The sequence below is a fragment of the Tursiops truncatus genome, chromosome 1, assembly GCF_011762595.2.
Source record: "Tursiops truncatus isolate mTurTru1 chromosome 1, mTurTru1.mat.Y, whole genome shotgun sequence".
Classification (NCBI taxonomy): Eukaryota; Metazoa; Chordata; class Mammalia; order Artiodactyla; family Delphinidae; genus Tursiops; species Tursiops truncatus.
The window spans coordinates 150,942,866-150,968,527 of NC_047034.1; the positions used below are offsets into that span (position 1 = coordinate 150,942,866).

Sequence of the window (25,662 nt, forward strand, 5' to 3'; positions counted from 1 at the left end):
GCCCTACAGCAGTTCTTAGTCACGGAGCTCTCTTTCCAGGTGGCATCTCGTTCCCGAGAGGCGAGTTCAGCGTCAAGCCCCTTCTAGAGGAACATGCTGGGGGAGGGGGGGGTTCCTGCCCTCACACCCCAGTATGGTGTCCACGATTACCTGAGCTGTAAGCACCTGTGGCCAGCGGCCTCCTCCTCTCTCCAGCTTCCCGGGAGGGATGGGAGTGCAGGGATGGAAGAGTGAGGGGGATGTGGAAACAGAGAAAGAAAGAGGACAATGGAATGAATGGAGGAGGTGATGGGAAAGGATGGTGTGGACATCTCCCCCACTCAGACCCTTGGAACCCAAGGTGACAAAACGATGAGTCCACTCTGGCCTCTCCAGAGAGACCCTCGTTCTGTACCCGTCTGACCCTCTGATGACAACTGGTCCAGGCCTCATGACAAGGCCTGGGAGTCCCCAGCACAGGCCCAGACACCCACATAGTGGCTGGAGGCAGGTCTGAGAGAGGATGAGACAAAGAATGGAAGAGGAGGAGGAGAAGCAAGAGGAGGTGGCAGCCCCGGGGGGCCCCTACCTTTCCCCAGGGCAGAAGTAGGTGCTGCCCGGCCGGTGGCAGGTGGCAACGGGCGGGTAACGGGAGGGCGCTCCGTCGGGTACTGGCGCCCGCCGCACCTCCAGGGGCCGTAGGCCCCCGTTGCGGGCCCGTTGCACGTGCTCAAACAAGAGGGCCAGCTCTCTGCAGGACAGGGCACCGTCAGCAGCAGGCAGGGCCTTGGCACCACCCCCTCACCCAAGGGCACTGAGCTCCTGACAGATCTTGCCAGGCCCTGCCTCTCTGGAGGTGCTCGGCAAACACCCCAGGCCCGCGTGGGCAGGGGTGGGGGTGGGAGACTAGCCTTCCCCCCTCTCTCTCTATACTCAGCTCCTGGGAAACCCTCAAGGGTGCCAAGTATGACAGTGCAGGGTGGGCGCCACTCGAGGGCGCCCTCCCAAGGGGGCAGGTGGGAGCGCAAATCCACCTCACTCTGTTCAGCAAGCCGAGCTCCTGGACGTGGAGCTGTGCCCACCCGGAGGCCAGCGGCAGCCCTGAAATCCTCGCCCTCCAGATGCGACTGGATTTTAGGGGGAAACTGAGGCTGAGGAGGGAGCCTTGATAGTGCAGCCCAGCTTCCTCCTCCTGCAGCATTCACTCTTGCCACCGGGCTCTTGGAGACCAGATTGAGGGCTCAGCTTCTTAACTCTCAGGCTTTCTTGTTTCTATAACAAACTTTCTTGTTTCTATAACCCAAGAAGGATATCTCCTCTCTTTGTCCTCTTTGTCTATTGTATGGATGAGGAAACTGAGGTCCAGGGAAAAGGAGGACCAGTGGACCCAGAATTTCCAAACCAAGCTCTGTTCCTCTTTCCAGAGGACCCAAGACCACCTTCCCAAATCTTTCCTCCCCATCACACACATCATATTTCTAACAAACCAGCCCCTGCCCCACTCCCCAAGGCCTGGCCTTGAGTCCTTAGGACTGCTTCTAGAAAGGATGACTCCTTCTAATCTAACCGGCATCCCCGTCTCTAAGGTGGGAGCTTGCCTCTGCCAGGTGGAGAGATGGGGGGAACCAGTGTGATTCTGGGAGCCCCTCCTTCCCAGTCCCTTCTCTCCTGCTCCTCCCCTGGAAGGCCACTGGGGCTGAGAGGGAGCGGGGATGGGGGCAGCCAGGTGTAGGGGTGAGTGGGGTCACGCAACAGCTGCTCTTGGAGAACTAATGAGGCAAAAAAGGCACCGGCAAAAACGCTGAGCGCAGCAGCCTGGCCCCGCCTTGCTCACTGCCCGCCTGCCCACGGGACTGAGCCGCTCTCCAAGGTCTTCATTCCTGCCTCAGGGCCTGGCCAGGCACCTGGCCACACGAACCTTGGTGATGCTATTAATGATCCCCTGTGCGGAGCCACCCCCGTGCAGTCTTACCCCAGCCTGGGCCAGTGGGGCGAACCCACTTCTGGGCCCTAAGGCTGCTGCCTGGGACAGTAAAATCAGTTACGCATGGGGGTGCTGGGGTGGGTGCTTGTACCCAACATGGCACACACGTTCTTGCCCACGCCACGCTGTCTCTACCCAGCTGTCTCTACCCGGCAATACGCCAGGCTGGCGAGCACTAACACTGCCCCCAACTCAGACCGCGGGGAGTGAGCTGCCTGGGCCACTGCCCTGAGTGGCAACAACTCTGGGTGAGCATGTGGCCTGCTAACACCCCAGGACCCAGGGCTCAGCCAGCAGGGCAGGGTTCCACCCCATGCCCTGTGTCCAGCGTCACCGCATTCCCTGGCATAGCAGAGTGGGAGAGAGGACGTTCCAGGCTCTGGGTGACATAAGATCTACAGGGCCAGCCCCAGATGCTCCCATGGGAGCTGTCACCCCTTTGCCCCCCCACCAGGGTTGAGTCCCAGCCATTTGTCCCCAAGGGGCATTACTACCAGCCACCCACCTCCCCTTCCCCCTGCAGTAGGACCTACTTGAAGGACGGGAGGATGCTGTCATAGTAGTACCAAGTGGCTGTCAGGTAGGCCCGGCTCGTGTCGGTGGAGTACAGGCGCCATGCAGCCTGGTGGTGTGGAAGAAACGGGAAGGAGGTGGTGGGGGACAAGGCATCAGAGAGGCCTCTCAGCCCCCCACCAACCCTCTGCCCCCAAAAGAACCCAGTCCTCAGGCCAGTTGAAGGGTACTCAGAGCCAGAGGCCAGTTCCAACTCCATAGCCACCAGCAGGGCTAGAAGGAGGCCTGGAGAGAAAAGACTGCCCCAAGGTGACGCACAGTCAGCATCAGAGCCAGAGGCCTTGGAGCGTGGGAGTTAAGAGCTGCGGTTTTGTCATCAGGTAGAAGTGGGTTTCCAATCCCAGCTTTGCCACCTACTCATGTGGGCAAATTAAGTAAATGTGCAGAGCCTCAGGTTCCTCATCTGTGAAACGGACATAATACTACTTACCTAACAGAGTGTTGTGAGGACTAAATGGGCAAATGTATATTAAATGCCAAGCGCAGTGCATGGCACATAGCAGGCACTTAATACCTAGTTCCCCCCCTTTTTTTAAACATCTTTATTGGAGTATAATTGCTTCACAATGGTGTGTTAGTTTCTGCTTTATAACAAAGTGACCAAGTTCCAGTTTCTGCTTTATAACAAAGTGACCAAGTTCCCCCTTTAAACACTCCTGTTATCCTGTTACCACAGCTGATAAATATCTATTCATTGTGTATTTGATTAACGTCTTTCTCTCTCCTTAGACTGTAAGCTGTGTCTTGGTCAGCACTGTATCCTCTGGCACCTGATGGGTGCACTGCAAGTGTCTGGGGAATGAACACTGACTGAATAAACCATTGTTACTAATAATAACCCCACCCCCTCCTTCCCAGCTGCCTGTCACTGCCCATGGGATTGACGAGGGGAGGAAACAGCATCACCTACCAACCCCTCAGCACCCATGAAGTTGCAGGGTTTCCTCTGCGGCAGGAGGGATGACGATCAGACAAGAGGAAGGACAGTCCCTCTCCCCCCAGGTAAAGAGAAGAGCCAGGTAGGGACTGTGAGTGGGGTAATCAGTGAGGGCAAGAAGGCTTGGGAGGTGCTGGGCAGGAGGAAGCAGAACTGGTCCCTTCTTCGGGTGCCTCTTGTCCTTAAGGGACGGCCCACTGCTGACCTCACTGGCCAGGCACCCTCCCAAGACAGGAATATTTTTACTTCCTGCTTGCCTAGGCCCCTGGCTTGGGCTGGGGAGCAGCTGCCAGAGCTGTCTCATTAATTATGGGCACCACAATACCAGCTGTCTCTCGGCCTGGCCAGTGCCAGCCGCCTGCCCCTACAATGCCCCTCGGAAGGCCAGCTCCCAGGGAACAGCAGCCATTGTGCCCCAAGGGATGCTAAGAAGGAAAGGTTGGGCTGGTGGCCGGAGATAGTAGAGATGGGAGGGGGGTTCCACCCTGGGGAGGAAAGATAAGGGGGGCCTTGAGTCAGACCTGGGCTGGGGGGTCAGAGCATGGCCAGCTGGGGAGCAGGCCGAGGCAGGCTGTGCATAGGTGCCCTGAACTATTTCTCGCCGAGGTTCCTCTTGCACAAGGCTGAGTCACGGAGTCACAAAAAAATCAGAGTCTTGCCTCAGCCCGTGCCCCGTCGGAATGCCTCAGACAGTGGGGGAAACTGAGCCCACACACTCCTGCTTTTTTCCCACCCGTCTGGCTGTTCCTCCTCTGCCTCCTTGGCTGGCTCAACTCTGACCACCCAGCCACGAAGTGCTGAGGTTCCTTAAAGCCCAGCTCTGGACCATCTTCTCTTCTCCTTCTGTCCTCTCCCCACTGGGCAAGCACTTCATTACCATCCGCACACAAGGCCCAGCACATTCCTCACCTCGGCTGCACACCAGTACATCAGTGACCTCCTCAACATCCCCCCTCGGGGGCTCAGAGGCCCCTCAGACTCTGCGTGCCCCAGCCAAACTCACACTCTTCATGCCCCCAAGTCTGGTCCCCCTCCAGTGAGGAGGGTCATCCACCATCCAGTCAGGCAAGCCAGTCACCCTGCCATCTCCCTCTCCCTCACTCCTGATGTCACCAATTTCACCTCCTAAATACGCAGCATCTGCCTATTTCCTTCCATCTCATCTGTTGCTACCCTAGTCCAAGTCACCCGCCTTGGACTCACCCAGACTGTTCCCAGAGCCTCTTATCTGCTCCCTCCACACACGCAGGTCACCCTCCAATCCACTCACCACCTTTCAGAACACATATCTGATCATGTCACCCCTTCCTCCTGCCCCGTACCTGTTAATGGATCCTCATTGTTCTTAGGAAACTGTTAAATTCCTCTCTCTGGCCCTCAGGTCTAGGCCTCGCCCACTTATCCAAACCCTTCCACTTGAGCTTTCTGTTCCCGTCTCAACTAGCTTCCTTCCTGTTCATCAAACACACCCTGCTCCCTTTCACCACGGGACCGTTGCACACGCTGTTCCCTTACCTCGAAGGCTTCCCCCTTCACCTCTTCACCTAGTTAACTCCTACCCATCCTCCAGCTCTCTGCTCAAGTGTCAGTTTCCCAGTGTAGTCATCCCTGAGTTCCCCTTTAAGGTCAGATCAGGCCAGGTCCCCTGTAAAATGCTCTTCAGAGAACCATTTCTTTCTTTCAACGTGTTTCTCTCGGTTTGTAGCTACAACATTCACTTGTGGGAGTGCTTGCGGGGTGAATTAAGGTGTTGGGAGTAGAACAGGCTTACTGATGACTGCACAGCTGATGGGTGGCAGGACTGGGTTTCCACTAGGGACCTAGGGCCTCTTGTCCAGTCTCCACTCCACTTCAGGCCATGTAGAGTTGGGGTTGCAGTGGGTCAGTGGGACAGCTCTGGCTAGCCCTGAACTGGGCATGTGGTGCAGGGAGAAATTTCTGAAAATCTTAGCCAGCGTCCTAGCTCTGTCCCTGACTTGGCATGTGACCCCAGAAAAGTCACATCTCTCTGAGCTTCAAAGTGGAGTCATAGTTGTGAAGCTGGGACACGAGGGTCATCATACAGAGCTGACACACCAATTCAGTTCAGGGGCTTCCTGGGCGTCCTGTACCTGGATGAGGTTGGCTGCTGGCATCCTCCGCTTCTCAAAATGCTTCTGCCTGTGCTGCTCCTGCACCTTCAGGGCAAAGCCGGAGCCAAGGATGCCCTAGGAGGATAGGCATGGTTCGCGGAATATGGTGATGGTGGGGACAACAAAAGGCAGCAAAGGTGCCCCCACCTCTGCCCATCTGAGGTGCCCACCACCACTCATGCAAATGCTGGACGGGGCTTAAGCAGGATCTGTCCCCAGGACGCCCCCGCCCAGGGCTGGGCCATCCGAAGTGGAGGGGGACTCACGGCAGGCAAGGCAAAGAAGGAGACGCCTAGTAAGGCGAAGCCAGCAGCCAGGACCCTGCCCAGCCACGTGTGTGGTGTCTTGTCACCATAGCCAATGGTCGTCAGTGTAATCTGGGAACGCAAACAGGTTACCTGCAGGGGTGGTTACGGGGGCCACCCACAGGAGCTTGTTGGGTCCCAGGCAGGTGGGAGCCTGATCACAAGGGAGGGGGCCTCCATGGTTGCCCACAGGTACTGGTCACAAGGACTTGTCAAGGGGGCTGGTTAGAGGCATAAGTGGATTCTCCGCCTCCCCCGTGCTGGTGGAGGAGAGGGGTACAGGTCACAAGGACTTGATGTAGGGAACTAGATGGGGTCACATGCTGGTCCACTGGAGGACTAACACAGAGGCTGGTCACGAAGGTCCCAGCCTGAGTCGAGAGGACAGGGACAGGCCCCTAGGTCGGGGTCACGACGATCAGGCCGGGGAGGGTCCCAGGGAGAAGGGCGGCCCTGCACAGACCCTCACGCACCGTCCCCCACCACAGCGAGTCGGCGTAGGAGGAGAAGTCGGAGTTGGCGTCCTTCTCAGCCAGATAGACCAGGAAGGAGGCGAAGATGAGCACCAGAAACCCGATGTACCAGGCGGTGATCAGCTCCTGTGGGGTCAGCAAGGGATGAGACCATACACCTGGCACAGGTGGGGAGGTGGACGGCTCCCAGAATGGCCTATGGGAGGCGTTCTGAAAGGGGATAAGAGTACCCACCTCTCGGAAGTCCCTGGAGGTGGCTCTGCCTGCCTTTCTTTCTCAGCAACTCCCTTCAAGGAGACCCTGCCCCGCCTTCAAGGAAGAGCGAGGCCCTCACAAAACCTCAGAGCACGCCCCGGCCCTGCCCTTGACCCTCCAGGTTCCACGCTCAGACCTCCGCCCACAAGCCCATCTTGCACCGCCCCCCAAGCCCCACTTTCAGGCTTCCATCCCGCCCCACATCCTGTCCCGCCCCAGCCCCACCCTCAGACCCCGCTCCAGCTCCCCACTTCCCTGTAAGCGTAGACCCCCAAACCCGGAAGCTTCCAATTGAGACTCTCAAGCCCTGCCCTTCAGGCCCCGCCTCCTGGCCTGGTTCTGACCTCCCCTCCAGACCCCGCCCTTGCCCCGCCCCCCGAGGTAGCCCCTGTGGCCTCGCCCGCGCTGGGTCCCTGGTCTCCCCTACCACGGCCCCGCCTCCGCTCGGCCCCGCCCCTCCAGCTGCCGCACCAGCTCCGCCCCGGACGCGCCCCCGGACACGCCCGGCCTCACCTTGCTGTGAGCGAGAACCACCGAGCCCAGCAGCTTCCAGGTGCCGCCGCGGCGGTCCATGCGCACCATGCGCAGGATCTGCAGGAAGCGCATGCTGCGCAACGCAGACGTGGCAAAGATGTTGCCCTGCGTGCCGGCGGCGATGACGGCCACCGAGGCCACGAACACGATGAAGTCTGCAGGGGCGGAGAGCGGGCGAGGTCATGGCCAGCGCCGGGGAGCCAACCTACCCTGTGCCTGGACCCGAGGTTGGGGGTTCCTGGGGCCGAGGGGGCGATTGGGAAGGTCTGTTGAGTCTGTGTCAGCAGCCAGGGTCCTGGGGTCAGGGTGTTAACCCTGGGGCTTGGGGGTCAAGAGTCAGGCGGGGCTGGGTAGGCCCATTACCGATGACACAGAAGGGTTTTCTGGCAAAGCGGAAACGGCCCTGCCATCCTCGGTAGCGGCAGCAGCATCCCGCGGACCAGATGCGGATGATGTACTCCAGACCAAACACCACGATCATCACGAATTCCTGTGGGACCAGGGGCCTGAGTTCTGGTCCCCACTCTTCAGGACCGGGGTCTAGGTCACACGGCACCCACCCAGCCCGGAGTCCCTGGGTTAGGGGTACTAGGATTTCCTCACACCACCTCTCCTGGAGGTTCTTACACCTGGATGGACCTGAGGAGGATTCCAGAAGGAAGTGGCTTCTTCCATGTCTTCCAAAGAGACTGAAAGCCCAAATCTATCCTCCCTTGCTGTCCCCATGAGCTGTCTGGGTTTTTCTTCTCCTCATCCCACCCTCCCCCTCCCAGCCATCCCAGCCTCTGTACCCTGACCAGGTGACATAAGAGGTGGTTGGTTGTCTGTCACTGTGACCCTCCAAGGTGCTTCCCGTTAGGGGGAAAACCCCCATCACACCAGGGGTGGTGTTAGCAGTTTTGATCCTGAGAAGGAGTGGCTCTCCTCTGGGCCCATCATAAGCCCTGGCATAGAGGCGGGAGCTCTCCCAACACCTGCTATAAAGCAAGGGATGAAGCCCAGAGAGGGGCAGCCACCAGGTCAGAGAACACAGCACAGCAAGCCACTCTCTGAGCCATGGTATGAGAAGCCTCACTCCACTTTCACCCTCAGACCAGAGGTGCCACCCCGACACAGCCTCCCTCAGACCCAGACTCCGGCACTCACCAAGATAAGGAGACACTCGTTGGCAATTTCCTGGTGCTCTGGGATAGTGGACAGCACGGACAGCACCAGGCAGCTGAAGACCAGCAAAAATCTGCAATAGCAGCATGAAGGAGAGGGTTAGACTGCTGGATGGACAGGGCAGCCAAGGAGCCTCTGGCAGGGGGCTGCAGAGTCAGAGGAGAAGGAGGAGGAGGGAAGCTTCATTTGGGAAGAATAATCTGGAAAGCAGACTAAGAATCAGAGTTCCCTGGAGCTGTGGCTTGGTGCTGGACACCAAAGGGAGAAGCCCCGAGCTCCAGGAGGCTGCTGAGCTCACAGACACCTTACAGCCCTCTCAGTTGCCCTTGAGGCAGCTGCCGCTCACAGAGGTGGTCACTGAGCTGTGGGTGGTAGGTCTGTCTGGGCTGGCCGAGGGAGGGACCCAGGAATCCCCCCTTCCCTATGAATTCCAAGATGGCAGAAGCATGGTTTCACCTGCAGAATGAGGACAATTGCCTCTGCCTTCGTGAGTTCTCATGGAATTAAATACTGAGACAGCTAGGGAAGGAAAGGGGATTGGGGAAGACAGATAGGGAGGGAACATGCAGAGGGGGAGAGGGTGTGGGAGGGCAATCAGGCAGCAGGGAGCCATGCCATCGAGGCCTGGAACTTCCCTGGAACTTCTCGGAGGGCAGTGGAAAGCTACTGAGTGGCTCAGAACCAGATGGTTAGAAATAATCCAACTCATCTGACACTCCCCTCAACCCTAATTGCACACATGAGGAAACTGAGGCCCAGAGGAGGAAAGGGATTCACCCAAGGTCACCCAGGATGTCCAGGACAGGGGTGAGATTAGAGCCAGGGTTTCCAACTCCCCAGTGGATGGGAAGAGGGGAAAGGGCGTGAGGAGAGAAGCTGCTGGACTCAGGGAGAATGTGAATATGTGAGGGAAGACAGGATGTGGGGCACAGGCTGCAGATGCGGCAAAAGGGAACGATGCTGGTCTCCCGGAAGCACTCCTCCTTTTGATGGGGGTGTTGCTCCTGGAAGAGACTCCAGAGGGCATGGGCTTCTCCAGAAACGCACAGACCTACAGCCTCTCCAAAGTGTTCCCAGAGTGTCCCCACCTGGGACTGCTGACACTGCATTCTGCCTGAAACGACTCACCACTGGAGCCTGATGAGATGCTGTTCACGCTCCCCTCGCCCCAGCGCTCCTGCTGGGATGCCCCCATCCCACTGTTCCCTCAGAACGCCCCTCCCAGTGCTCGCCTCCCAAGTCACTGTCTATGGCGCTTTATTTGCGTTCACATTTCATCGCGGCAGGGGCATGGGCTCCGAGTCAGAGAGACCCGGGTTCAAATTCCGGCCCTGCTGTGTGTGTGACCCTGGAAAAGTCACCTATCTTCTCTGAGCCAGTCTCGGCATCCGTAAAGTGGGGGCTGACGGGGAGATGGGGTGGGACATGGGAAGGGCGTGGCTCCACCCTGGCCCACTTACACCTCCCTGGACAGGGCTCCCAGCCTGCGTGGAGGGCAGGTATAGGGCTGCAGCCCAGCACATGCCCCGGGGCGGGGGGGGGGGGGGGGGACGTAGGTGGTAAATGTCAGTAAAAGGTTTTGGTTGAATGAGTGAGGAAGAGGAGGCCTCCTGTGCCAGTTCCAGGCAGGAGCTGAGTCAGCAAAGACGTAAGGCACAGGGAGAGGTTGGGGAGAACACCAGCTCCTCATGTTCAATAATTAACCACAGCAAACACAGCGAACCCAGTGCCGCATCCACCGGGAATGGGGACCACCACCGACACAGGGCTCAGGGGCGGAAGGGTACTCCTGAGGCTATTCCATCCAGCCCCCTCCTCTGGGAGGCCTGCAGCCAAATTCTGATGGGCCTTCACCCCAGCCCTGGACAGAAATCCTTTAATCCCACTGCTCAGCTGACCTCAGAACCTCAGGCAAATGGGTCACGTTTGGGGCTTCCTGCTGAGTGTTTAAAGATTTTTTTTTCCTCACCACTATTCTTTCCATGTCGATAGGTACACATCTCTAAAATGTCCACTTCACAATAGGTTACGTGAAAAAAGCAGATTATGAAACCTTAAAGCAATGTGATTCCAACTTTTAAAATATAGATTTTTAGTGTACACATACCAAGGGTCAGCAGGGCTGATCTCTGGGTGGCAAAATTAAGAATGATTTGGCGTTTGTTTTGCTTTTTGCTTATCTTCATTTCTTAGTTTTTTGGGTTTTTTTTCGGTACGCGGGCCTCTCACTGTTGTGGCCTCTCCCGTTGCAGAGCACAGGCTCCGGATGCGCAGGCTCAGCGGCCATGGCTCACGGGCCCAGCCGCTCCACGGCATGTGGGATCTTCCCGGACCAGGGCACGAACCCGTGTCCCCTGCATCGGCAGGCGGACTCCCAACCACTGCGCCACCAGGGAAGCTCATTTCTTAGTACTTTTAAAGAATAAACATGTGCTGCTTGGGTAACAACAAACTAACATCAATTTTAAAATGCATTTCCTTAAAAATACAAACGGGGGGGAAAAACCTTTAAATTCTGTCCCCACCCCTTTACCACAAGAGCCCTGGCCACTTTTTTTTTTTTTTTTTTTTTTATTTTTATTTTTTTGCGTTACGCGGGCCTCTCACTATTGTGGCCTCTCCCATTGCGGAGCACAGGCTCCGGACGCGCAGGCTCCGGACGCGCAGGCTCAGTGGCCATGGCTCACGGGCCCAGCCGCTCCGCGGCATGTGGGATCTTCCCGGACCGGGGCACGAACCTGTGTCCCCTGCATCGGCAGGCGGACTCTCAACCACTGCGCCACCAGGGAAGCCCTGGCCACTTTTTAAAAATAAATTTATTTATTTACTTATTTGTTTGTTTATTTATTTATTTTTGGCTGCGTTGGGTCTTCGTTGCTGTGTGCGGGCTTTCTCTAGTTGCGGTGAGCAGGGGCTACTCTTCATTGCGGTGCACAGGCTTCTCATTGCAGTGGCTTCTCTTGTTGCGGAGTACAGGCTCTAGGCACATGGGCTTCAGCAGTTGTGGCACATGGGCTCAGTAGTTGTGGCGTACGGGCTTAGTTGCTCCATGGCATGTGGGATCTTCCCGGACCAGGGATCGAACCCATGTCCCCTGCATCGGCAGGCAGATTCTTAACCACTGTGCCACCAGGGACACCCCCAGCCTTGGCCATTTAGCAGGTGTGAGGGTGTGGCAGCCTCTCCCCGAGTCCAGTTCACCTGTCAACGGCCTGCTCAACATCTCTTCTCGGTTGTCCAGGGGCCTCTCAAACCCAACGTGTCCGAAAACAAACTCTCAATTTGCCCTAAAATCTCTCTCCTCTCCGGTTGCCCCATCTCAGGAATGGTGCCCCCTTCCATCCAGGGGCTCAGGCCAAGTATCTAAGAGTGACCCTCGACTCTTCCTTTCCCTCCCCCTCCACATCCCGTCCTTTAGCAATTTCTATTGGCTCTAACTACAGAATGTAGCCCTGGACAGACTAACCCCCATCATCTCACCCCGACTGGTCTCCCTGCCTCCACTCTGGCCCAACAGGAACCCTCTTCAAAGCAATCAGTGTGATTTTCCTACAAAGCAAAGCTGGAAACCAGGACTCTCCACAGAACTCTCCTCTGATTTCCTGTGGCACTTAAAGAGTGGCAGTCAAATTCCTCAGCATGTCCAGCAAGGCCCTGTGAGATCCGGTCCCACCCAGCCCTTGAACTTGATCTGCTTCTCTCCAGCCCCTCCATCATTGTGCTCTGGCCATTCTACCTCCCTGCCATTCCTGGAACACATCAAAAGTTTTTCCATCTCCAGGCTTTGCACTTGCTTTGCTGTTTCCTCTGCCTATTTATTGCTCCCGTACTCATCCAGAACTCTGTTCAAACATCACTTCCTTGGAGAGGCCTTCCCCAGCCACCCCCTCTCCAAAGTAATGGCCCCATCCCCGCTCTCTCTCCCCTGAATCTGCTTTATTTATTTTTTCATAGACTGAGTAAACGAACAGCAGAAATTCACCTTAAACAAACCTCAAAACATCATGTCACCAAAGCCCCCAGTTTGTACCCACTGCAGAGGCTCCCAGAGTTCCAAGCACATCCATCCCTGACCCGTTGGGCCCCCCAGCAGCCTTCCTGAGAAGCAAAGAGAAGGCAAGTCTCCAACCCTGACCAGCTCTATTTGGTAGACACTGTTTAGAAAACGCCTGAACTTCGCCTCCTCCAGCCTTCGTACACTGGCTAGGGGTTAGATGCTCAATACAGTTGAACAGATATACTTAGTTTGTCAGAGAACATCTTGTGTTCCAGGCAGCTGAATAATTATCCCCATCTTCCAGTTGAGGAAATGGGCCCAGGGAGGGGCAGACTTGCTCCAGATCACTCAGTGAATCCATGGCAGAGCTAGGGCCCAAGCTGCCTTGGCCCTCCTGAGAGGTCCTCACACAGACACCCATTCTTGGGACAGCAGAGAGGGATCATGTCTGGAGCTTAGGGATGGAGGGGACAGGGAGAAGGAGCCCTGAGCTGGGATCTGGTCATGTCCGCCAGAACCAGTGTGTGACTTCATTCATACAACAAATAAGGATTGTCTAAGGATTGTCTCTGGCCCCTTCTGAGGCTTCAGTTTCCCCATCTACAAAGTATAGATGGTACACAGGAGCTGGCTGGCTTGGGCCCTCTAAAATCAATCCAGGGCTTCCCTGGTGGCGCAGTGGTTGAGAGTCCGCCTGCCGATGCAGGGGACACGGGTTCGTGCCCCGGTCCGGGAAGATCCCACATGCCGCGGAGCGGCTGGGCCCGTAAGCCATGGCCGCTGAGCCTGAGCGTCCGGAGCCTGTGCTCCGCAATGGGAGAGGCCACAGCAGTGAGAGGCCCACGTACCACAAAAAATAATAATAATAAATAAATAAATAATAAAATCACTCCAGCAGAAAGGCCAGGCTGGCAGCCGCTTACTGGAGCATCTTTGCCCAGCACACCTGGCTGCACCTTGGGGCCCATGTTCTCCCTTGCGCAGCCCAGCAGGCAGAGCTGGGACGGGTGGGTGATGCCTGGCTGGCTCTCCCTGGTTAGAGCTTATTGTGAGACTTACTGCAAGCCTTGGCCCACTCACCCGTTCTGTAACTATCCCACTCATTCAGGAAGGCAGCAAGGAGATTAGGGATGAATAGGTGACTGGTTTGCTTGGATCCATGGTTGTCAAACTACAGCGGGCATCAGAATCACCTGGCAGGCTTATTAAAATACTGATTTCTGGGCCTCATTCCTAGAGCATTTGATTCAGTAAGTATGAACTGGGGCCTGAGAATATGCATTTCTACAAAGTTCCTGGTGATGCTAACGCTGCTCCCCCAGGGACCACACTTTGAGAATCACTAGGTTAGTGAATGGGGGTGGTCGTGGCTGACTCAGTTATTAGCCAACTCAAGGCTTTTTAAACAGCTGTAACCATTGCCGCCCCCCACCCCCACCCCGCCCCGTGGCCTTCCTCAAATTAATGCCAGGGAACCCCAACCCTAACCCTAACCCTAGCCACAGTGTACGAAGGCGGGGGTCGGGGTGGGGGAGGAAAAGCCTGCTGGGGAGGTGGGTCTCATGCCAACCTCAGCTTCACCCCAGTTCGCTGTGTGACCCCATAACTGGTCCCGCTGGCCAAGGCTTCCTGTTGGCCAGGCACTGGCGGGGCCCTCCACGTGCATATTCATAACCCCTCCTCCCAGCACTTCCATGAGAGCAGCACCACAGTCACCATGGTCCTTCAGTGAGGAAACAGGCTCCAAGAGGTGTACGGTGGCTGTACAACTCTGTAAATACACTAAAAACCACTGAATTGTGTGCACCTTAAAAGGGGGGCACATGCGGGGCTTCCCTGGTGGCACAGTGGTTGAGAGTCCGCCTGCCGATGCAGGGGACACGGGTTCGTGCCCCGGTCTGGAAAGATCCCACATGCCGCGGAGTGGCTGGGCCCGTGAGCCATGGCCACTGAGCCTGCGCATCCGGAGCCTGTGCTCCGCAACGGGAAAGGCCACAACAGTGAGAGGCCTGCGTACCGCAAAAAAAAAAAAAAAAAACGGAAAAAAAAAAGATAGAAAGAAAGGCATACTAGGTTGTCCAAAGCCATAGGGCCAGGACCTGAACCCAAGTCCACCTGGACCACCAAGGCATAGTGCCTCTCTGGGCCTCAGTTTCCCTGTCTGCAATATGAGGTGGGGAGTGTCAGCCTTACGACTACCCAGCAGTGGGGTAGAAGGGAAGGGTGAGCCAGGAGCTCAGCTCCACACTCTTTGGGGATGTCCCTGGAGAGACAGATGCTTGAAGGCTGGAGAGATGGGGATATGAAAGACAAGAGGGCTGGGGTAGGGTGGATTAGGCAGCAGAAAAGAGGTTATCGCCTAACCTCTCTGAGCCACATTTACTTAAGAAATGTTCATTGGAGGGACTTCCCTGGTGGCACAGTGGTTGAGAATCCACCTGCCAATGCAGGGGGTACGGGTTCGATCCCTGGCCCGGGAAGATCCCACATACCGCGGAAAACTAAGCCCATGTGCCACAACTACTGAGCCTGTGCTCTAGAGCCCGCGAGCCACAACTACTGAGCCCACACGCCACAACTACTGAAGCCGGCGTGCATAGCACCCGTGCTCCACAACAGGAGAAGCCACCGCAATGAGACGCCCGCACACCACAAGGAAGAGTGGCCCCCACTCACCGCAACTAGAGAAAGCCCGTGGGCAGCAATGAAGACCCAACACAGCCAAAAATAAATAAATAATAATAATAAAAAAAGAAATTGTTCATTGCCATCCACACTCAGCCAGTTTTATTGTAAAGCCAGCAATTAATCATACAGGTCCCCAAGAAACTAACAAGTGTAACACAGTGGTGATATGATGGATGAAGTGATAACAGTGTACCCAGAGGCTGGGGGGAACCCCAAGATGGCTTTAGCAGAGTCAAAGTAGAGGGATCAGTGAAGAGGTGGAGGTGACGAGGACAGGGGTGGGGTGCCCCAAGCAGAGGAAGCAGGATATGTGTGCAAGCAACAGAGATGTGGGAGCCTGGAGGCAGTACAGGGCAGCCGGTAGTTCTAGCAAGTGTGGGCCTAAAATGAAGGGGCAGAGGAGAAACCAGAGACGGCCAGATCAGGCACCCTCAGACCTTACGAACGTTACCTAAAGGCAATGGAGAGCCATTGAAGAGTTTTAACAGAGGGAATGATATGGTCTGATTTGTGTTTCACGACCACAACCCAGGGGCAGTGGGGACCATGGATTAGAGACTGATCAGGAAAAGCAAGTAGGAAGCTCCACAATAGTTCAGATGAGAGATGACAGTGCAACGCGAAAGAGAAGTGAATGGACTGGAGAAAGTGTTAGAAAGTGTTAGGAAGTAGGACTTGATGGTTAATTGGAAATGGGGACAATGAGAGAGAATAACTCATATTTCTGGTGTGGGGACTGGATGGATGAAGGTGCCATGACTGAACTGAGATGGGAGAGCCCAGGGGAGGAGCGGGTGTGGGGGTGATGAGCTCCGTTTTGGACGTGTTGAGATGGAGAGGGCTGGGCAAACACTCTGGGTATGAAGATAGAAACCTGAGCCGGAAATGTGGATCTGGGGGACATCGAGGGAGAGGTGGTGACTGAGACCATGGGTGCGGCTGAGACAGTCCAGAGAGCATGAGGCAAATTTAGAGGAGGAACCCATGGAACCCCAGAGGTGCAGAGGGTGGAGAGACCCTCTACCCAGACTGGGAAGGAGCAGCCAGTGAGATGGGATAGAAACCAGAAGAGAGAGGTGCCAGGCCAGGAGCAAAAAGTGTTTCAAGGAGGGAGTGTGGACAACAGTGTCAAATGCTGCCGAGAGGTCAAGCAAGGCCTGAAAAATGTCCACTGGATTTGGTGACACGTTGGTCACTGGGTACCTTGGCAAGGCCAGCCACGGGGGGGTGGGCGGGCTGGAGCAGGTCTAGATGGGATGAGAAAGGGAGAGGGGCCGTGAGGAAGTGGAGACAGTTGAGTGGAGGTATAACTATTTAAAGAAGTTTAAAGTGTAGAGGCTGAGATCCGTAGCTGGAGAAGGATACGGAGCACAGGGAATAAGCCATTGTTCTTTTTGTGGTTGTGGTTGTTGTTTTAAGATGAGAGAGCCAGAGTGGAAGGAGCCAGGAGAGAAGGAGAAGTTGAAGATGTGAGAGAGAGACGGAGCGATCAGTGGAGTGAAGTCCCCAGGGCAGCTGGGAGGCTGGGATCCAGAGCAGGGGAAGCGCTGGTGCTGAGCAGAGAGGACCCCGGCGGTTTCCATGGTGACAGGCGGGAAGAGGGAGAGACCAGGTGGGAGAGGAGATGGGGGGACAGATGGGAGAAGCCTAGAGAGTCCCCATCAGGGGACTCGACTTTCTCTGGGAAGAGGAGGCCAGATCTACTTTTCAGTAGGGAGCAGAGTGGGTGGGGGTCTGAAGAGGTTTGAAACCGCAGGTGTGGAGAATGGGAAAGTGAGCTGACCAGGCCCTGGAGAGGGGTCCAATGGGAACACAGGACCGTTATCCCCATAGGGGAGGATGGGAGAAAAGACCTAGAACATCGCAGGTGCTCCACACACGCATTTTTGGTTTGGCTTTTTTTGCTTTTTAAAGCATGATGATTCTGAGGGAGGAAGGAGCCTGTGTGGGATGAGGGGACCTCCCCGCTCCCCACAAGGCCAAAGTAAATGCAGTTCCAGGCCCTGCCCCTTCCTTCCCACTGGGTCTCCTTCCTTCCTTCCTTCTCTCCAGTGTCCCTCCTCCCACACTGAGCCCTGCCAGGGTCTGCCCCCCGGCCTGGCCACCAGCCGGCTCTCTCATTTCTGCATCTGGCCTTGGGAGAGAGTGACTCTTTCCTTGCCTCCCAGACCAGGACCCCAAATGCAAGGTTCTATCTTCCCTTGGCTATGGAACCCTGGGGCCAGTCTGTCCCCATCCAGCCAAGGTTCCTGGAGGGCAGAGGCCATGACCCCCACCACCTTCCAGCAGAAAAGGGCTTCTTAAACCCCAAACCCGAGCTGATACTGACGAAGGAACTTCAACTAGACCTGAGAGGCACTTCCTGACAGAGGTGCAGTGTGGCCCAGAGGGTCCCAGGCTCCTCTGGGGAGAACAGGCTCGAACTTTCTCTTGCAGGGGGATAAAGGGTAGGGGCACTCAGCCAGGCCTCAGAGTGAGGCTCTTTCCAAGAATCCTCAGGGGCTGAGACGAGAAGTTTCCCCTGATCCAGCGATTCTAAATATGGCAAAGGGAGCAAAAGCACGTGACCCAGGGCCCCGCACCAGGGCTGCTGCTGCTGCGGCCGCCGTTTCTCTGGGCCAGAGGCCTGTGCTGGGGCTCAGGGCTAGGAGTGAGGTCTCAGTGGAGTCCCAGTTTCCCCATCTGCAACATGAAGGTAGGGGACAACTCAGCAACGGCTAAAGTCCCTTTAGCCTTACAGCTCTCCAGCCGTGGGGCAGAAGGGAAAGGGCTGGCCTTCAGCTCAGTTCCAGATTCTTTGAGGATGTCCCTGGAGGGACAGCAGCTGCCAGTACATAGTACAAACTATGAAAAAAATGCGCCCTCCTGGAGGACCAATTAGAAAAGGCATTCCCTTTAGCATGAAAAATGATAGAAACTGACCCTTCCAAATGACCCCGTTAGAACCAGGTAACCCTTGCCCTGGGCTGACCCACCCTCAAGCACAGGCACCACTCACCCTCTCGGCCCAGCCCTTTGCATCATACAGGGCACACAGGACATGGGGCAGCCCTGGAGATGGCCCTGACAGCCAGCACAGCCCTGGAAGGGCCAACCCCTTGTGGTACCACGTGTCTCCGTGCCCCTCTCCTGGCTGCCGGGAGATGGACGCTTACCCAAGAAAGCACCCCCCCACACACATAGGTTGGGCTGAGACAATCAGACTCTTTGTCTTAGGCATGGAATTAAGGCCCACCATAGAGACCTACTCAATATTCTGTAATGGCCTATATAGGGAAAGAATCTAAAAAAGAGTGGATATCTGTAGATGTAGGACTGATTCCTTTTGCTGTACACCTGAAACTAACACAGCATTGTAAATCAACTAGATTCCACTAAAAATTTTTAGGGCTTCCCTGGGGGCGCAGTGGTTAAGAATCTGCCTGCCAGTGCAGAGGACACGGGTTCAAGCCCTGGTCTGGGAAGACCCCACAGTCCGTGGAGCAACTAAGCCCGCACGGCACAACTACTGAGCCTACGCTCTGGAGCCCACGAGCCACAACTACTGAAGCCCTCATGCCTAGAGCCCGTGCTCCGCAACAAGAGAAGCCACCGCAATGAGAAGCCCCCGCACCGCAACGAAGAGTGGCCCCCGCTCGCCGCAACTAGAGAAAGCCTGCACGCAGCAACGAGGACCCAACACGGCCGAAAATAAATAAATAAATATTTTTTTTAAGTTAAAAAAAAATTTTTTTAAAGAAATAATACATGAATGAATGAAAAAAAAGAATAAAAGATTATGTATGACTTAGGGGAAAAAAAAGAACCATAGAAGCACGTTGGCGGAGGTGCAGAGAGAAGTGGAGATGAGACTGTCGCTCCGGAATCCCATCTCCCCCTCTCGACTCCACAAAGCCCAGATGTGCTTCCTGCTATGAAGCCTTACAAATTCTTCCCTCTCCTTCCGGTAGGTGTTCTCCACCTCCACATGCTTTCTTGAGCCCGTGTGAACGGTCTTGGTCCCAGTATGGTACAGAAGGCGGTGTCTTCTCGACAAGGTGCTTTATGAGTCACAGCCTTGTCCTCTCCCACCTGAACCAGCTCCAAACCCTCCTACTTGTTCTTGCTGCTTCCCTGTACCATGACAGCTAGACTACCTGGTGCACCAGGTAAGTGGGCCGAACAACATGTCAAGGGTGGCAACGAGGAGGGGGCAGGGGCTATCCATCTGTCCAGGGCTGGCCAGGCAGCGCTGACTCCTCAAATAAACAGGGAGCGTGCCCTCCCAAGCCCGAGGCCAGCAAAGTGAAAGCAAACTAAGGGGTGGAATTCAGGCAGCCTGAATTTTGGAGACTTAAACAAGATGGCCAATGGAAACTTGCCCCTGGTTCTACCTGAGCAGCTTGTGTGGATTTGGGTGACTCAGTTTTACATGCTGAGCTTGGCATAAGATTTCATTTGAACAAAGAGCTTTGCTGCTTTTTGTTCGTTTGTTTAAAGTGTGAAATCCACCGACTTGCAGGCTCAGGCCCAAGCACCTTAAGCATGGTTGCAAGGCAGGCCCTTACTCACCCCGCCACCTGACTCTCCACCACTCAGTGCCCCACCTGGCACAAAATACTCCATTGTCACAGCTCTGTTCCCCCCAAAAAAAGCAAACAGAGCTTTTTTGCTCTGTTTTTTGCTCCTCACCTTTGCTCATGCTGTATCTGCCCCTCCTCCAATATGGCTGGGTTAGGTGGGAGCCCCCACTCTATGCTCCCTTAATCCCCCACCTCCAGCTCTACACTCACCTCCATCATGGCATTTGCCTCAACATGTGAAAAGCACTGTTTGAGTACCAGTCTCCTCCCCCAGACCAAGAGCTCCTTGAGGTCCTGTCCTTTTCACCTGGAATGCCCTGTTCCCAACTCAGGATGGGAGCTGGGTAAAAGTTTCCTGAAAGAGGGGACGACCGAGCACTGGACCTCTGACTGGTACTGGTACCCAGGGTGCCCACACCCTGCTGGCCGCTCCCAGCTCCACACCTCAACCCTCCCCGCAGCAGACGGGATTATGAGGGAACTGGGGTGGGCAGCAACACCCAGGAACCCCACAGTCCAGAGCCACAGAGCATTCACTCACTCATTCAGTAAGTACGTATTTACTTAGTGCTCACCGTGAGCCAGGCACAAAGACCGACAATATCCCTGCCTTCATGGAGCTTACGTTCTCATGGGGGGAGATGGACAATAAATAAGACAATGTTCAAAATGTCAGATGATGATGGAGAAAAATAAAGCAGGAAAAGGGAACAAAGAACACTGGTATGGGAGTCGGGAGCTATTCTATAGAGGGTGGTCAGGGAAAGCAGCATTGAGAAAGTGACATTTGGGCAGAAGGAAATGAGGTATGAGAGAGGTGCCTGAGACCTGAGCCAGAGGGTGCCTGGTGTGTTCCAGAACCAGCAAGAAAGGAGTGCTCGGGGCTTCCCTGGTGGCGCAGTGGTTGGGAGTCCGCCTGCTGATGCAGGGGACGCGGGTTCGTGCCCCAGTCCAGGAGGGTCCCACATGCCGCAGAGCAGCTTGGCCCGTAAGCCATGGCCGCTGGGCCTGTGTGTCCGGAGCCTGTGCTCCGTGGCGGGAGAGGCCACAGCAGTGAGAGGCCCACGTACCGCAAAAACAAACAAACAAACAAAAAACAAACAAACAAAGAAAGGAGTGCTCCCAGAGCGGAGTGAGGAAGGGGGAGAGTAGTAGGCAGTGGAGGGAGGTGGGAAGCAGAGCATCTACTGGCTAGCGTGAAGATTTGGGCTTTTAGTCCAAGTGAGATGGGGAGTTTTGAGCAGAAAGTAACATGATCCGACTTATGTTTGCAGAAGATCACACAGGAGGTTGAGTGGAGAACAGACTATGGCACGGAGAGGGGATGGGGAAAGCAATGGCATTCACCCCTGTCTTGAGTTGACACGCTAATGGTTAATCCAAGCGACAGGTGATGGTGACTTGTACAACGGGAATAGAGGTGGCAAGAGGTGAGCAGATACTGACTATATTTTGGCACTGAAAGATCCCTTAGGGTCAATGAATCCTCTCTTTATAGTTGGGAAACTGAGTCCCAGAGAGGGGCATGACCTACCTGTGATGATACAGGAGATCAGTGGCAGAGCTGGGACTGACACCCAGATTTCCCTATTCCTAAGGTAATGTTTTTTGACTTCTCCTCTTTCTGTAGAAGGACCCAGGCACCTGTCCCTCATGCCCACCTTGAAAATTCCTTCATCCTGGCGGCAGAATGGGGCCCGTCCCTGCCCTTCTCGCTGTATGTGTCAGGGTGGCACTGGGTTCGAGGATTACCCAGGCCTCCAGGTACTTGAGCCTGGCAGGGGTCAGGGTCACCTCTTAGAAGCCTTCTGTCCTCTGAATCAGCAGAACTTGTGCAAAGGGGGAAGGGGGAAGGGAGGGAAGAGTCAAAAGAGGGGAAAGAGTTTGGTTCTCCCAGAGCAGAGAGGGCACCAAGAGCTGGCAGGGTGGAACAGGAGCTTGGGGAGGGCCGGGCCCCCTAGGGAGGACACCCTGGGAGTCCTGCAGACTCAGCCATTGAGGATCTCACCCAGGGGGAGGTTTAGGGGGATTGATAGGGGAGGAGCGTTTGGATGCATTTGCTATTAACAAGCAAAGCGTCATGCAAACTCATAGGCCACACCTGGGGCAGTTGGCTACAGCTGCCCTGAGAGCATTGCTCACCATGGGAATCCCAAATCCAGGACCAGCCAGACTGAATTCAGCAAGACTGTCTCCAATGGGCCCTGACAGCTGGGAAAGGCTTGCTGAGTGACCTTGGCCTGCTCCACAGCCAAGGTGGAGGGGTGGTGAGGAGGGTCTTAGGCTGGAAGCACATCTGCAGGCATCTCCCCCCGCAAGTTTCCTCGGCCTTTAGGGGGAGAGGTTCCGCCTGATTCAGAGTCCCTTGAAAGGCAAGGCCCTGCTTCGTGGCTCTGAGAAAGGTGTCAGGGTTGGGGGCAGCAGACGGGGAGGCACAGGATGTGGACACAGCTAGGAACCTGGATCAACAGGCTCTCTATCCTGACTCTGCCACCACTCAGGAGGGGTTGGAAAGCTGTCTCTGAGTTACAGTTTACTTCTCAGGGAGAGGAAGGGGTTGAGTAAGGGTCTCCAAGAGCCCCATGTTTTGCTGATCCATCTGGGACTGATGATTTTGACTTCCCAATGGGAAATGAAGGAGGCAGCTCCTGAAGCTGCCAGTCCTGAGGGACTTCTAGGGTCTCCCGGAGGTGGAAGGTCTTCTACATTTCATTTGCATGGCACTCCTGTGCGTGGAAAGTCTAGAGAGACCTCCTTCTACCTCCAAAACTCCCCTATAATTGAATAATCATAGCAAGGAGGAGTCAGGGTAGACCAAAGAGGGACTTCCAATAGCTCATTAACCACAGAAACAGTGCTGGAGGTCGGGGGAAGGGGACAAATTGCACCTCTGGTACTGACGCCCCCTCCTCTTCTGAGGAAGACAGAACCCTACACGTTTGAGAGCGAAAAGAACAGGGCTTGAATTCAGCTCCGATCCTGATCCCTGCCAGGCTCAAGAATTCAGCTTTGGCTGCATGACCTTGAGCAAGGGAACTGTCCCTCTCTGGGACTCAGTTTCTCCATCTGTCCAATGGGGCCAATGATCCCTAGTGCGGCAGCCTGGAGGCAGGGGTCTGGCCCCGATGAACCCCGAGCTGAGGGGTTGCAGAAAGGCTTGGGTTCACTTCGGGACGCAGAGGAGGTGGACACCAGGCGGGGTTCCTCGGGGAGAGGGAAGCGTTCCTGGGGAGGAGGGCTCCTGGGGGACTCCTCCCCCGGCACGGCCTCTGCCCCTTCCCCCTCAGGGGCCCCTTCCCGCTCAGGGGTCCTCGGGGCTGACCCCGCCTTGTCAGCAAGGGGAGGGACATACTGGAAGGGGCGGGACGCGGTGGTGGGCGGGGCCCCGGGCTGTCCCTGGGAGGGGCGGAGCGTCGCCGACACCCGGCACCGCTCGCGGGAGGGGCGCGGGCGACGCTGCGGCTCCAGTTACCTCCCTGCGGCCTCCCCCGCCCCGCCGGCTTCTTTTTCCGTTTCCAAATTAACAATTGAAAACGCGGCGGCCTGAAAGGCGAGCAGCGGGCCAAGCGGAAAGTGTGAAGGTGCCGCCGCATCCCCGAGGACGGGGGCGGAGATGGGGGCGCGACACCCCAACTGCCCGCGGCTCGCCCACCCATCAACGCTGCGTGCTGGGGACTGAGCGCTCCCGGACCCAGAGGTGCCAAGGGCCCTAAATCGGGTCCTGGCCTGATCCGGCCCCTGGTACTGCCCTGGCCAGTGTTGTAGGACCCAGTGCCCAGACTCGGGGTGGTGCCAGCCCCCGAGGGAGGCGGGGGGGAGGCACTAGGGCTGGGTTACTACTCTCGAGGCTGAGTGCCCAGGAGGGGCAGGTGCCAGGCCACACCCTCATTGCACAGTCCTTTAAGGGCTCCCAGAGTCAGGTAGGTTCGCATGTGAACTCAAACAAGTCATTTCACCTTACTGAGACTCAGTTTCCTCACCTGGCATATGGGGAGGGAAGATACAGCGACCACACAGAGCTGGTTGTGGGGAATAAATTAAATGAGAAGATGCATGAGGCTGGCCACAGTGAACACAATAGATAGTAGCTATTATTATCTTGGGTTGATAATGACGATGATATTGAGCCCTGGGCACACCTCCACCTCCACCCACAGCCAAAGGAGCTGTCCACCAATGGGGAATACTGGAGTTGACAGGCCTTTCCCTCCCCTCACTTCCTCTGGGCTTCCCCAAAGCCCCACTTGACAGATAAAGAAACTGAGGCCAGGAAGGTTCTTGTAAGGGGCTCAGACTCACATGGAAATGAAAAGGGCTACGGCCTGAGCCCAGGTCCTGCGCCCAAGCCCGGGCTCGTCTTATGGAGATGGGTGGTCCCTGGGGTCGGGACCCTGAGCACTGGACCCCCTTCCTCAGTGTTCTGAAGATGGGTGCTGATATCAGGGCAGCTGGGATGAACGAGTGGGTAATGGAGAGAGTCCCTGCTCCCGGGTATCCAGAGGTATGGGCCTGAGGGTGGACACCAGGGAAAGATACAGTTTCTGGGCCCCTGGCCCCCCATAATGTAAGCTCCATGAATGCAGTGACTTATCTATCTTGTTCACCACTATCCCTCCTACACCTGAAACAGGGCTTGGTGCAAGAGCAGATTATCGATAAATATTTGTTGAGTGAATGAATGAATGAGCAGGTCCCCTCTTATACAGCTTATACAGTGGCCTCACACTCCCCACCTAGATGGGGAGGGGGGTTTGGGAAGAGGAACTCCTCTCCCCAGCATGGAGACCCAGGGCAGCAGAATGGTGGGAGACAGAGGCAGGAACCAAGACAGAGCGAAGGAGGACATAGCGAAGAGGCTCCAGAAGGCAAAGTTGAGATCAGCTCTTTCTTCCCAGCCCCCCACTCCTGCCCGGTCAAGCACTCGCCCCATTCCTCCTCCCTCCAGCACCTCTTCACTGACCACCACGATTCCAGCACCATCCTCATCCTCACCCGCAGCCCACTTACCTTGCAGTCTGTGCACCCCTCCCCCATTTACAATCCTACAGTGGCTTCTCATGGTTCACAACCTGAGGTCCTCAGCCCAGAGCTTGAGGCTGTGCACACACTAGGCATCAGCCACACTCCACCCCTCCATACTCCGTCTATTTCCACCCTGGTGACTTTTGTGCTCTCTCCTCTCCTTGAGATGTTCCCCCTTCCTCCCCAAGAATCCCTGATCTGCTTTGAGGAGAAGTGCTCCCCCAGCCCCTGGCTGGGATTCCTGGCCCCCTCTGGGCACCCCAGGACCTCTCTGTGCTGAGACAGTTCCTACCTCTGTCCACTCCCCACCCCCCACCAGCTCATTAGGATCCATCCATCAAAGGCAAAGCCAGTTCTGACTCCTCCACTTCCCGCGGGCTGGCCAGTACATGCTCAGACAGTATCTTGGAGGCAACAAGAAGGTCCAGGTCTCCAGGGCCTTAAGCATCAGTGAGTCAGGAATGTCCCACTGTCCTCTGAAGCCCAAGAGTTCTCAGCAAGGGCATCTTGGGGTTGCTACAGAGGTGGGTGGGTGGGTGGGTGGGTGGAGGGAGGGCCAATGCAAGCCTACCTGGTGGGGCTGGGAAAGAGGACAAATGGAGACGCACACACTATAAGTCTGAATATTTAAAAGCTTAAATCAAGCTAACAAGCTGTTAAATAAAATATGACCTACCCTTCCTGACACATACAGCTTCATAAGGATCTGGAAGGCTAGGCCTGAATTTAAAATCTTGGATCCCTTGGAGTCCCATGTTGGAATCTGGCAGGGAGGGGACAGCCCCTGCTACCCTCCAGTCTCTGGCCCATGGTGTGCCCTCTTCTCTTCCCACACTGGGATCATCCCTCACCAGAGGGGGCCTTGGCTACATTCCTGTGGCTGCCCCCAGCCTGCTCTCATCCACATTGGCTGCAAACAGCTGCCCTTCGACCTAGGAGCACTCACACAACAGTGGCCCTTGGGATGGCGAACCATCAAAGAGGTCTGTGCAAGCCATGGGGTGGGAACTCCAGGGTCCCCTGGAAGGTGTTCTAGAACAAGGAGGGCCGCGCACAG

The 25,662-nt window shown here is 55.9% G+C and overlaps 1 protein-coding gene across 1 annotated transcript in view; it reads right to left on the reverse strand.

The window, feature by feature from the left end:
* KCNQ4 (potassium voltage-gated channel subfamily Q member 4) overlaps positions 1 to 25,662 on the reverse strand; it is a 56,883-nt gene that overhangs the window by 15,954 nt on the left and 15,267 nt on the right. The window contains exons 2-9 of the mRNA XM_033837063.2: positions 8,319 to 8,409; positions 7,536 to 7,662; positions 7,152 to 7,327; positions 6,384 to 6,509; positions 5,872 to 5,982; positions 5,585 to 5,680; positions 2,497 to 2,585; positions 569 to 730 (exon numbers count right to left, since the gene is read on the reverse strand). Coding sequence (XP_033692954.1) covers positions 569 to 730; positions 2,497 to 2,585; positions 5,585 to 5,680; positions 5,872 to 5,982; positions 6,384 to 6,509; positions 7,152 to 7,327; positions 7,536 to 7,662; positions 8,319 to 8,409 — 978 coding nt within the window. The remainder of the gene's footprint in view (positions 1 to 568; positions 731 to 2,496; positions 2,586 to 5,584; positions 5,681 to 5,871; positions 5,983 to 6,383; positions 6,510 to 7,151; positions 7,328 to 7,535; positions 7,663 to 8,318; positions 8,410 to 25,662) is intronic.